Genomic DNA, 13,953 nt, shown 5'->3' with positions numbered 1-13,953 from the left:
AATTAGTTTGTAGCATGGAGGTGTATATCTTGAAGCGATTTTTCAAAAATTCGATTTTGGTCTTTTTCTATTCCAATTTTAAGAACATTTTACCGAGCAAATTATCACAACGTGGACGAGTAAATTATGAAATTATCATAACGTGGAACCGTAACATGGGCAAGCAAATTGGTGAGAAATTCATCATCCATTATTTGTAAATATACAGGTGAACCAAATGACCTTTTAATTTTCTACAACAGGCAAAGCCGTGCGGGTACCACACACTAGTTCACAATAAATGCTCATTTTTGACAACATCTGAGTGTTTTAACGTACTTGCGATTCATTTATTTATTATTATTATTTTTTTTTTTTTTTTGATACGATATCATAATCATACAATATACACTTGAACTTAAAACGTACACATGTTTTTTCTACAAGTTTAATGCGGGTTTTTTTTCTTTATTTTTTACAATGATTAAGCATGTTTCCAATATTGTATTTTGCGCACATATGAAATAACAGTCTTCACTATGAAGAGTTCATCAGAAAAATTTCTTCCTGTTCCTCTGTTTTTCTTTTCATCAATTCAACTCTAGACTCTGGAATAAGAATGAAAAATATGCTTTTTAAAATATTAAAACAAAAACATTTTTGATATATATATATATATATATATATATATATATATATATATATATATATATAACGTTGCAACAGTTATCGGTATTCCTGATATCTTCAGAACTTATTTCAATGCGTAAATAGTTTGAATTATGTCAAATTAGTGAAAATTCATATAAAATTGAAACAAGTGCAGGAGCTGAATTTCTGTAATCACCCATGTAAAGTAAGTCTCGCTTTAGATTTTTTAAAAAGTTCCTTAATGAATATTTATATCAATGTCAATATTCAAAAAAGATGAAACCAAGTATATTGCACATAATGAATCAAAAAAATTCACGTAATTTTCAGCTAAAAGTTTTCATGTGCCCGAAATTTTTCTCTAGATACGGATTGATCCGGGAAATAGTTTTAAGTTATTTCTAATTAGTTAACTGGATAATGAAATTTAGGGACGGTCTTAAAATAAGTATTTTACTTACTTATTTTGTAACTTATCATTTCTTAAAAACATATAATTTCACTCATCAACGATAACAGTAGCACATTACGAAAGTTTGAAAAAATGTAATTATAATTATTGATTAAAAATATGATTATACGCCCTCTCTCTTTTTGACTACAATGCTAGGGGGTGGGGGGTGACACCCAAAGTAGAATTGCAAGTTTTATAAAAATATAAATACTTCAATTCAGAAGATTTACTCCAATGTTTTAAGTGTTATTTACTCTATCAATCTATCTTTATTTACTCTCCCTTCATCGATGATTATAATACTCCAGCACTAGAATCCTATCAGTGACTTTCTCTTATAAACCAAAAAACTGAAACCCATTATCTTTTGCTCTGTTTGAGATAGTTGAGGAGCGATCAATTTCATACACCCCCTTACTTTTTTGACCTTGCGACGACCTTGCACATAGGTATCTAATAAAAAGTGTTCTCTTTTTTTTTCTTTTGTGCATTAGCTAACTTGAAATTTCGTTCTAAAAGTATGTAGTTGTTCCTGAATAATGTATGAATTGCATGTTTACATAGAATAACTTTTTTTTTTTCTGTTGAGGGGGGGACACCACAAGTTACTCCCTTCCCGGAATCGTCTACACTAGGTACGCCACTGTTTATCGTGTACATTTTTAAATTCCTATCGGGGCCCCTATGGCAGAGGCGCGCACAGAAATTTTGGAGCCCGTCACAAATGACTTTTACGGAGCCCCCCGTCGATATTTTTTACCCCTGCGTCCCTACATATATTTTTCCCATAGACTAATAATAAGAATAGACCGAGCTATGGCAACCCTTTTGCTGCTCATAAACCAAACCATGTGACTGGTGGATATCCTAGCAACAGCGGGCGTTGATCGTAGCAGACGATCAACAATAAATAAAATAAATTGAATTGATGGAACACGGAAGAATGATCTTTTATGGAGTCCGATGCGTAAATTTGTTATTCTTAGTTGTAAAAATGTCAATATAGTGAGTTTTTCGTTTAGATAGTACTGTGCATTTTCTTTATTCAATTTCAATAACTCTCTAAACAATTAAAGATGCAAACGCCCAAAAAGAATCGGCAAACGGTAAGATTTTTACCTACAATTTCAATTTAAGATACCGATTAGTACATTTTCGAGTTAACGCAAAAAGGTTTACGCCATTATGTTCACGCCAACGCTGACGCAGTAGTTCCAAATGAAATAAAAGTTACTGAAAACTGTGATCAAAAACTAATTACTAATGTCAAAATAATGCATGACTAAAAGAAAAACAGTTTAATTTAAGCACCTGGAAAAAAATTATAATGAAAACACATTACGTCTTAAAATACATGTCGAGTGCCAAACTATAGATAATGTTTCCATCTAGCAACCATGCTGCTAAAGTCTTCGCCAAGCCCTTCCACCAGTCACATGATACATATATAAACCAATTTTCTTCATCAGCAATAATGAGAAAGCTCGGTCTACTCTTATTATTAGTCTATGATTTTTACCCTCATTTTAAAGGATTTCATATTCAGGTTCGGGCCCGGGCCTACTGGTGTCCCTCCTCCCCCGTGCGCGGGCCTGCCCTATGGTAGGGGGATCACACATTCGCGACATGGTAAATCCACCACTGGCCGTGATTGGTATGAGAACCACTCCATTGAAGAGACCATTTTACTTCATGGATAGTTTTTAAGGGGTTACAACACCTTCAAGACATTTTTTTTTAATTTAAGTAAATTTTGTTTTTCTTTGAAACCATAACATGCACAATTTTTTCGCAATCAATAATTTATTTTTAAATTAAAAAATGGCCACTTTTTAAAAAAATTCAAAACATTTAGGAAATTTTCCATTTTTTAAAATCTCTAAGGATTTTTTTTGTTTTTGAACTTATTTTTAAAAAATTTTTTGCTAAATGATCACAATAATCATCTCTAAAAATCTGTGCATTCATTTGCTTATATATTTATTAGAAAACTTTCTGTGATTAATCATGTAAAAAAATCATAATTTTTTTTTCAAATAATTGTTTTTATAGGCATAATATGCTCTAAGCATTTTTTTTTTTTAATGCTTATCCAATGCAGTTTTGTTAAATATATTATCATGACTGCAAGAAGTGTTACTTTAAAGCTGTATCTTTAATAGAAAAAAATAATGAGATGAAACCGGAAAAAAAAAAAAAAAAAAAAAAAACGGTCATCGAGAAAGAGCAATTTAAAATTTTTCTTTTACATAGGAACACATAGCGAGCGTGACCTTAAACCACTCATAACTTTTTAAATATTTGAACTAGAGCGATGAAACTTTTTCCCTGTGCTTGAAATAATTTTTAGTTTTGAAATAAGCAAAAAAATTTATTTTGATCGTTTGATCACTTTTGAGTTACTGTAGCCCCTTAACTGGAAGAATTTACTTATAAGCATTATGATTCCAGTAAACTAAATCCTTTTTTTTTAGGGATATGATTCGTGATGCCCTCATAAATGGTTTTTCTTAGCAAGTGCTGTCTACTTACTTTTGATTATTCAGCCACTGCTTTGGATTTGCACAACTGCTGCATTCAACTTTCTCTCATTCGTTCAGCTATAAAAAAAATTTAGAAATCAATTTATATCGGATACTCTAAAATCAGATATATCTCAAAAATTGCATAGAAACATTCTGACACTTAAAAATCATGCTAGAAAATTTATCATTTTTATTAGTAAGTTAGTTACAAACTAATTATATCTCATGCAATTGAATAAGTAAGTAACTGAAACACACCGTCAGCTCAGTCAATTCCAGCCGAAGACTGCAGTTTCGTGCTTATTAGCACTCAAAATGTTTGACGCTCTTGGCTTCCTTAAGAGATTTTCCACTTCCAGCTCAGTCACTCCTATGCGAAGCTGCTGAGTGCTAATAAGCACGAAACTGCAGTAATCGGCTGGAACTGACTGAGCTGGCATGGTGTGTTCCATGTATTTCTGCCTTAGCCCTAGCTATAGGCGGTAACTTACTGAATAAGTTTGTACCTATTTGTTTTGGGCAAGTATCTTGTCTTTGCAGAAATATTTGACTCCCCCCCTCTCCCCCAACACATACAAACTACACGAAATGTTGATGTAAAAAGTGAAATCTTACATGATCGAAAAAATAATTTACACGGAGAAATTTTTAAGCATTTGTAATAAAGTTAATTTTGCAATCGTCGCGCAACATTTTCACACATTTTGATATCACCGAACTGTTCTAGAACGAACAATTGAGTCAAACTTTATCAACAGTTTTCGTATTGGAATGCTCAAATATAAATGAATATCAAACATCTTGGGTTGTTTTGAAGAGACCCCTAACAAAAAGAGAGAAATTGTCAAGTGGTATACGGGAAAAAAAATTTTAAGTCAATCTGATGGAATCTGCCGTAATCAAGGTTTCGTATAGAAAGAAATCAAAAAGTTTTAAAAGTCCAGAGTTAGTCTCTGACAAGTTGACTTTCCGATTGTGGCTAAAGCCATAGATGCCCATATGGGGGGGGGAGGACAAGTGGGAGCTCAAGCCCCATAGAAACCCTTAGAAATTAAAACTTTCTTGCTTCTTAGCTTCTTTTTCTTTGCAAAAATCTGTTAGAATGTCTGGATCTCTCTCTGTCTGGATGTCTTGATCTCTGTCTGTCAGGATTTCTGTGACGCGCATAGCGCCTAGACCGTTCAGCCGATTTTCATGAAATTTGGCACAAAGTTAGTCTGTAGCATGGGGGTGGGCACCTCGAAGCGATTTTTCGAAAATTTGATTTTGTTCTTTGTCTATTCCAATTTTAAGAACATTTTCCCGAGCAAAATTATCATAAGATGGACGAGTAAATTACCAAGTTATCATAACGTGGAACAGTAACATGGGCAAGTCAATTGGCGAGAAATTCACCATACATCTTTTGTAAATATACAGGCGAACCAAAAGACCTTTTAATTTTCTACTATGGGCAAAGCCGTGCGGGTACCACTAGTAATAAATAAGTTATTAAAAATGTCAAGTTTTAATAACTCTTATCTGTACTGAAATCAGTTTCCATGGAGGAAATATGCTGCTAAACCATGAGGAAAATATCTGAGCCCCCCCCCCCCCTTAAAATTTTGCATATGGGCGACCATGGCTGAAGCAGGTCCATTGGTTAAAATAGTGGTAAGGATAAAAAGTCGGCATTCGTTGCTATAACGACTATTCACGTTTACGCCACTGATTGTAAAAAATTCGGTAACATAAATGATCTAGTGTTAGTTCCATCTTGTCGGATTGTATGGAAAGACAAACATCCGTTTTACAGCCGGAAATGGACGAATCTATGATTTTTTACCGATATCGGCTTTTGCAGAAGCAGAGTCTCATTCAAATGAGCGGAATACGCGCATCAAATTTTTACTTTTCCCCCTTATTCACAGAGATTCGTCTTATCTGGACGTTTGAAAATTCCATGCAATCCGTGGTCGGACAGTACCAGAGGCTTTAAGAATTTACTGTTTTATCCTACCTGCTATTTTTTACCCCTACCAAGACAAATTTCCTGCATTTGTCTTGGTAGGGGTACGGAGATCGTTCTCCCGCTCAGCAAATGGTCCCTCAGAGTGATATGGTGAACACGCGGAGTTCTTCAAGCAAAGATAGAGTCACAAATGCTAAATATAACGTAATCAAGAAGGCTCCGTATATCCTTTTCGTTTGGAACTTCCAGAAACTCATCAGCGCTGCGGTGGCAACCAGTCCTAGCCCAATGGTGAAAAACAGAAAAGCAAATTGTGCCGAGAAAGTCAGCTAGAAAGAAAAGATATAATCTTACTACTATTTTATATGCGGAAGTTTGTATGGATGTATGGATGATTGTTACTCTTTCACGCAATAACTACTGAATGGATTTTGATGAAACTTTACAATAATATAGTTTATGTATCAGAATAACACATAGGGTAGTTTTCATCCCGTTATGGGGGGAACCCCCCCCCCCCTAGCGGCGATAAAACTCAATTTTCATATAAATTCTCTAATATGAAGATGAAAAAATAGTTGCACATATTAACATTATATATCCATCGAAAGCTCTGATTTTTCTGCTGAAGATGGCACCTGTTCCAAATTTCTAAGTAGAATAAAAAACGAGTTATGAGCTTTTTAGTTCCATGTTAGAAGGCTTTCCTCAACACAAAATAGTATTTAGGGTATCTTCTCAACTCCCTTACAATAGCAACAATTGTTGTATCGTTCACTATTTTTGCTTTTCGTCTGACTGTTCGACTTTTCTTAAGTTAAATTTTAAAGTAAGATTTTTTACACAAAATAGGGAAATAATACATGGATTTGGCTGATTATTTTCCAGAATGTTTTCCTGATTTATGTTGTGTGATTTTTTGGTTGTCTTCCCAGTTTCGCCGACATTTCATTTACCCCCCCCCCCCCCCCCCCCTCCCATGATTTTCAGTTTTCATTACATCTTTTGATATATTAAAGGGAAAGGCCATTTTAAATGTCGGCGAAACTGGGGAGAAACCATTTTTTGGTAACTATTTGACCTCTCTGTGTTGATCATTAACTTGAATCAATTGAAAAAAACGACATCAATGTGAGCGAAGCCACGGGTAAAAGCTAGTACATTATATAAATCATTGTTCCTTAAAGGTTACAACTAATTTGTTTTAAGTGACATTCAAAAATTCTTATTTTTTCAGAAAATACTAAAGTCACAAACCACGCAAGCAAAAACATATCTGCGTAACAAATGTTATGCGTTTTTCCTTGATAAACAGAGAAAGAGAAAAAAAAAACTTACTGAGGGAAATACATTGATATGAAATAATAGCTGACGTTGAATAACTGGTAAAATTTTTCTTGTCAACTTTCAAGGCTTGTTCATTAAAACAAGAACCATTCTTATAAACTTTTTTAAAGATGTAGTTAAAACACAGAAATCAGTTTTTACCCCGACAATTTGTTTAGTTATTTTTAACATATTTAAGAGAAATCTTTTGTCTCCAATCTCACTGAAAATATAAGTACAACTTCTACAACTGTAGTGGAATGCCAAAAGGTTTTAGAAGAAAACGTTTTGCTCTGACTGTTGGAATGATTCGTAGTAAACAGATAGAATACAACAAAGCTTATAGATTTGTACGTCATTTTTCGCATACTGTAATAGTATTTATATAATTTGCATGTTTTAAGAATTATACCCACTGCACAAACTTCTAATTTAAAAATTATATTACAGTAATGTCACTATTTTTCACGTCATTTACCAGTAAAAGTATGAACAATTAGGAGTACCAATCAGAGTCTCATATAAGGAGGAGGTTTGTAGGGTCCAAACCCCCTCCGAAAATTTTCAAAACTATTCTAAAAGATTTTTTTTGTTCATCATAAAGATTTTACAGCAAATGTGTTTGGTAGTAGTGTATATAGACTTCGATGCACTCCCCCCCTCCCCTCCGTAAGATTTGTAAGTGCGCCCCCCCCCCCCCCTCCGCACCGCGGGAGTTGCGGGGATACTATGTACGCCACTGGTGTTTGGTAAAACCCTCCTTGAAACATAAGTCTGGTTCGGCCCTGGAGCAAATAGAAAAAAAATATTTTTTTTAATTCTGATGTAAATTCAAAGTTCTTTCAAAATGAGTATTTTATTTGGAAACACGCCGATGCATTTGTACGGAGAATGAGACACAAAATGGCCCAAGAAATGTTAAAGCATTTGATTAGTCTAATTTGATTGAATCAGTAAAATGTAGGAAATTATTAGAAAGAAAAAAACTTACCGGATATTTTGGAGGCACCCGGCCTTTTACAATTTCAATTATGCAAGGAACGCCCAAGAGCAGAGCTGGAAATAATATGTAGATTGTATGAGTAAACTTCGTGGTAGTGTATTTCACTAGAGAAACACTTAAAACTGTTTTTATCTTCTTTTATTATTACTGTATTGCCCCGCATTATCCGGCATGCCTCAAAATTCGGGGTCACCAGATTTTCAATAACACTTGCCTGGTCCTTTCCGGCATGCCGAAAACATCGAGGTTAGGAGGAAAAATTAATACTATAAAAAAATATATGTTCAACTTAAAAATGAATATAAGTTCTATATATATCTTATTAATAGTTATATAAACAGTTTACTTTTGTAAAAAATACTTACTAACAACGTCATTTGTTATTTAAGCAAGAAAAATATTATTTAATAACGAATAATTTTATGAAAATTAAATTAAAATTAAGTAAGCAAACATTTAAGCAGTAAGTTACCTCTCTTAAACCAGTGCTAAAGAATTTACCATAGCTATTCAATAAATAAAACTTACCTCTCTAAGAGGAACCTAAAAAAATATTTTAAAAAATTATGAACAAATCGCAGTAACGATGATTGTTTCTGAATTGATTACTTTATTTTTATATGATTAGATCCATTGATAATAACCTATCATAAATAACAAGCACATATTATAAGCAATACACTTTTTTTTCCTAAAAAAAAGGTTACTTTCGGGATTTATTTATTTTTTACCTTACAGTGGTTTGCTTTCTGATTGGAACTGAATGGGGAAATTTACTTTTGTTTTGTTACAAAATAAACCTCGAATTATCCGGCATGCCGAAAATTCGAATTTTCCGGCATGCCGGACAATGCAGGGTAACACGGTATTAATTAGAAAACTTCACCGAGAGCAATAGAACTCAGTATCGTCTTTGCAAAACACATTTTAAGCATCAATCAGTACCTAAAAGGGGTCCTCCGAAGCAGGCAGAAATGGCCATCCTCGGATATTCTTTCCGTGCCACAGCTAAGTTTGAAAGAAAGTCTGAAAAACAAATTCAATTTGTAACATAAAATGAGTACAATATTGACCAGAAATTCAAATGTACTATACTAAAATTTGTTTCTTACAAAATGAACAACACAAATAAATATTGCAAAAAAATTGAACAGTTGCATTGTAAAGGGTTTTCTTTTTTAAGGAAAATAAAATACACATGATTTAATAATATTAATTCAATGTAACTTGTTGATAATGTTATTGAATAATTATAAGTTTATGTAAACAGATAATTCTAAAATAAATCTCTGGAATTAATATGAATTTTAAAAACTAATATAATGGGGGATAAGAGAGTGCAAAACAACCCATGGGATTCTAGGCTTACTGTGCCCATCTGTTTTCGCGGTCGAAGGTTCTGTGGTGCAAAGGTAGATGTTCCAGTCAGGTGGTCAGTCGAACGCGGAATTAGAAAGAACCAATTCTAATTTCTTATTGGTAATTCTTTTAATGTGTTTGATTTAAAAAAAAATCAACTTCGAAAATTTGTTTTCTAACAAAATTCAAAGGAGAGCCATGCAGGGTTCTCTATCAGATTGTTTTCATTGCAAAAGCTATATACATAGACAATCATACAACACGGGCCACACAATCAGGGCAGCGGGTCGTAGTTGGAACGTTTTGGGGGTAAAAGAAGCGAAGTTTGGAGTTGAAGGTTTTAGAATTCCAAGAGTCGGAGTTGGAGTCGGTCCTTGTCCATCCGAGTCGGCGCACTGCTACGTGCATCATCAACTTACTAAACATCATTGGTTTATCAAGTAACATAAATTCAAGATATCGTCCTTTTTTGCTTTCAATTTTGTTGCTTAGAATTAACGTACCCTGTAAACTGGTGTAAAATTATTTTCAACACAGTCTTACCTGAGAGAGAATTTCCCCATGCCAGTATAGTCAAACCCAGAATAGAATCGCTTAGATTGAATATCACTCCAAACACCTGAAAAATAAGTAGAGCTGAATAAATGTATTTCTGCATACTAAAAATTTTAAGTTAAATATTCTCAAAGTTATGACTTGTTATACAATCTTTACTAATAATAAAGCTGAAAGATCTCTGCATCTCTGTCTGGATATCTGCCAGGTTCTCTGTGACGCGCAAAGCACCTAGACCGTTCGGCCGATTTTCATGAAATTTGGCTCAGAATTAGTTTATAGCATTGGGGTGTGCACCTCAAAGCGATTTTTTGAAAATTCAATTTTATTCTTTTTCGATAACAATTTCAAGAAAATTTTGCCAACACAACGTGAACCAGTAAATTACCAAACATAGATCCGTAACAGGGGCAAGCAAATGAACATAGCATATTGGCGAGAAATTCATCATCAAGTATTTGTAAATATACAGGCGAACCAAATGACCTTTTAATTTTCCACTACGGGCAAAGCCGTGCGGGTACCACTAGTAAAAAAAAAAGTAGTTTCAAGTTAAACATTAAATATTTGAGTATGAAACATAAAGAGATTTTTAAAAGTTTGCATTAAAAAAATGGAAAAACGTCATTAAAAATCGATATTTTTTTAATTTAATTTATTTATTTATTTATTTATTTATTTATTTTTTTTTTTTTTTGAATGAAGGAAGGATTAAGTTGTCACGTGAAGCAATTGTCCTGCAATGTTAAGCCATTTATCGACTTAAATGATAAATTTAATTTCATTTTTAAATGTCCTGAGCTTCAATACGTTTCTCCGACCTTAGATGTTTGTCTGAAGTGGAAAGTGGACATAATTACAAAGAACAGAAACGAGAAACGCACAAGTTAAAAGCCTAATTTATTACCACAAAAGCATAAAAGCTAACAAGAATTGCCATTTTCTCGGATTTAGTGCCATAGTTGTTAAGAATTCAAAACAGCAGACATCCGCCTTTTAACTCAGCTACTTTAAGAACGTAAGGAATCTTTAACAATTAATCACGGCACACCCTGTGCCTAAGTTCAAGAACCCCTCAGTAAAAAATAATGTTGAATTCTTTCCACTAAATATAAACATTATTATTTCTACCAGGTGCGGTCCGAACCTCAGTTTTTGGAAAGGAGGAAATTATTCAGTTTACCGAATGTAATGTCGAATTTTACCGAATAATAGTGATGTAAAATACACGGGTATTTATTTTTAGGGGTAAATACCCAGGGTACATACCATACCCGGGTAAATACCCAAAATGGGTATTTACCCGGGTATTTATTTCAAAAATTTATATTCAGCTAAAATACTTTTCTGTATGTATTCCATTATGTATATAACCAACGATATACAAAACAATAAATTTTTGCCCAAAATTGTATTTTGATCACATGTTTAAAGAATTATTGTGTTAAACAATTAAGCAATCAAATATGATATTCACATTAAATGTGTTGGATATGCCTAATCAATGTTGATAGCCGAATTTCAGATATAAAAAGCCATTCTACAAAAAGTAAAAAGCTTAACTAGTTACAAAAAAAAATCAATTTTTTTAAGGTCCTCATCTTTTATAACCTAGTAATATGTCCCTGCATGACATCAAAATGTAACGAAATGTTGCTCAATTTATTATTGCTATTTATTTACCTATATCTTTTACAGAAATTTCCTCCAAACCTAGTTCAAGTGTTCAGGCGTATTCTGCATATCATTTTTTCATTAAGCCTTAGATTTCATTAAGCCTTTTATTAAAAAAATTATAACACAAAATTTTTTATATTTTTAATCATTCCTTTATTGGTTTATGTTAAAAAAAAATCATCACCTTTTGATACCACCTAAATTTTTTTGCAAAATGCACAATTTCTGGTGGATTTACCCTGCCTTCGGATAAATATCGTAAAAAAATTTATCTTCCCACCCTATATCACTAATTGGTTGTATTAAAAATAGTTTGAATACATTTTCATCATGAAGTACCAGGGAGCAAATGCAAATGAGCAAGGCAACAGAAATCAATATTTTGATTTTTTTTTTGCTTATTAATGTGAAAACTTTCTATATTTGCCACGTTATCACTTAAACAGCAATAAAATAAATAACATTATAGTCTTAATAACTTCTCTGTTTACTCTCCCAAGTTCATCATTGAATTGCTTATACTTCTCCAACTATGACATTGAAAAGAAAGATTCTTTGGTTCACGATATGTTTCTTTCATAATTTCATCAAGTCTTTCAATTAAAAATATTATAAACTGTGTAATACATATGTATGTATCAGTTTTACCTATTATTTCATATTTAGATTTTGAAAAAAAATTTCCCATTCACTTTTTGCATTTTTTTGTAAAATACCCAGTTTTTGGGTATTTACCCAGGCCTTGGGTAAATACCCGGGTAAATACCCAAAAAATATTTACCTACCCGCTGGGTTTACCCGATCCACATCACTACCGAATAATGAAAGGTAAGCAAATATGAATAGATACCCATATATATTGTGAATAGTTAATTTAAGCATCATTTTTTAAAAAAATAATGCAATTTTGCAATGAAAAGGATTGAAAATTGCAACTTTTTAAATGCAGTCTCTACATTTGCCGAATCGCCCGGCAGAATTTACTGAGTAAGGAATTTTTCAGAAAAGCACAGTGACTCCCATCGTAGCGCTCATGACTACTACAATTGTTACATTGTTGTCACTGCTTTAATGTTATAATTTAAATTAAAATAACTACGTGCATAAAGCACTCATTTATATAGAAGTAGTGCTATTTCCTGTTTAAACTATTTGAAAATGTTCAACTATGATATACAGGGTTCCGAAAAGTCCTTGACACATTTAAAAAAGTCATAGAAAAGCAATAAATTGTCTCATGAATTTGCAGTTTGGCCCATAATACGTTACAAGTTCAAGAGTTTTTTTTATGACATCATAAAAAAAATGTAATAATAAATATTTAGTTATAAATATTTAATAATGAATACTACTGCTCTTTAGAAATTTTTCATATTTCTTTATTTTTGCTCTTCATACACTGCTATATATAGCAATTTATGAAGAAAAATTTCAACAACCTCAAAAATAGCTTACAAACAGTAACTTTAGAATTATTAAATGCTTAACTATGCACAACAATGTCAACCTTTTTTGTGTGAAATATAAAGTACAAAACGTATTTCGTTACCTTACCGGGAGAGTGCAGCACTCGGTCTTTTATTATTACAATTTTTTTTATGGTGTTATAAAAAAAAACGTATTGAACTTGCAAAGTATTATGAGGCAAACTGCATATTCATTCGACAATTTATTGCTTTTCTATGATTTTTTTAAGTGTGTCAGGGACTTTTCGGACACCCTGTATATTTAGGGGTTTTCTTTTAAAATTTATATTTCGTTTTAATAATTGTGTTTCTTGCTTCATTTTGAAATAGCATAAACAAATTTAAAAATTTCTTCAAAACAGATACGATTCTGTTTCTTTAGCACATTTGCTCTTCAAAGTGTTGATTGTAACCGACTGAGAGTTTTCCCTTCAAAAACATGTTCCGTATAATGCAATATTGATGCTTGGTCCTCTGTAAAAGAATGGCAGCCCTAATAATTCGAAATCAGTTCTACCTTTATAAAAGCAAAATCTAACAATTTAAACAGTTTTAGTTTATTTCCGTGTCTCCATAATATTTCTTTTCAGAAACAAAAATTTTTCTTTTAAAATATTGGCAACATGTTGGAAATTAGTTGGAATTAAATAGTTACACGTACCTGCAACAGAGCGACTATTTCATTCGCCAGGCAATAGATCCACGTGACTGCAACTGCAAAACCCAGATATGCAAATAGCCAGTGGTATGTCGGAGGGATATGACGCTCGGATGTGCAATACACTAATGCTGCACAGCACACACTAATGCAGAATAATAGCAGGAAAACTGGAAAGACGCCACCAATCATAAAAAAAGCATCTGCAAATAGAAATTCTCGTCAGGATACGAAGCAACACCTGCCTTATAACATTAAGGGCTCCTTCAACTGTAACGGAATTCTATCGAATCGAATATGATTAACTGTACTGACCTGTCGTGCTGCCAGAAACTACTTTTGCCTCACC

At 32.8% G+C, this 13,953-nt stretch overlaps 1 protein-coding gene and 1 long non-coding RNA gene across 2 annotated transcripts; both read right to left on the bottom strand.

The window, feature by feature from the left end:
• Nucleotides 1-326: 326 nt before the first annotated feature.
• On the bottom strand, nt 327-7,935 carry LOC129232695 (uncharacterized). Its single transcript, XR_008581384.1, has 4 exons — nt 7,878-7,935; nt 5,609-5,889; nt 3,617-3,684; nt 327-587 (listed from the first exon to the last, which is right to left on the bottom strand). It is a non-coding gene; the product is annotated as an uncharacterized LOC129232695 (long non-coding RNA).
• An 888-nt stretch (nt 7,936-8,823) lies between these two features.
• LOC129232692 (mitochondrial sodium/calcium exchanger protein-like) lies at nt 8,824-13,807 on the bottom strand (the record flags this gene model as incomplete). The annotated part of the gene is made up of 3 exons (XM_054866821.1): nt 8,824-8,915; nt 9,792-9,867; nt 13,608-13,807. Coding segments are annotated over 3 exons (368 nt in total), but the record flags the coding sequence as incomplete, so codon positions are not given.
• Nucleotides 13,808-13,953: the final 146 nt, after the last annotated feature.

Source organism: Uloborus diversus, unplaced genomic scaffold (assembly GCF_026930045.1).
Source record: "Uloborus diversus isolate 005 unplaced genomic scaffold, Udiv.v.3.1 scaffold_1307, whole genome shotgun sequence".
Taxonomy (NCBI): Eukaryota; Metazoa; Arthropoda; class Arachnida; order Araneae; family Uloboridae; genus Uloborus; species Uloborus diversus.
Note: the sequence above shows the minus strand (reverse complement) of the source record. Positions and strands in the feature narration are given on the sequence as shown.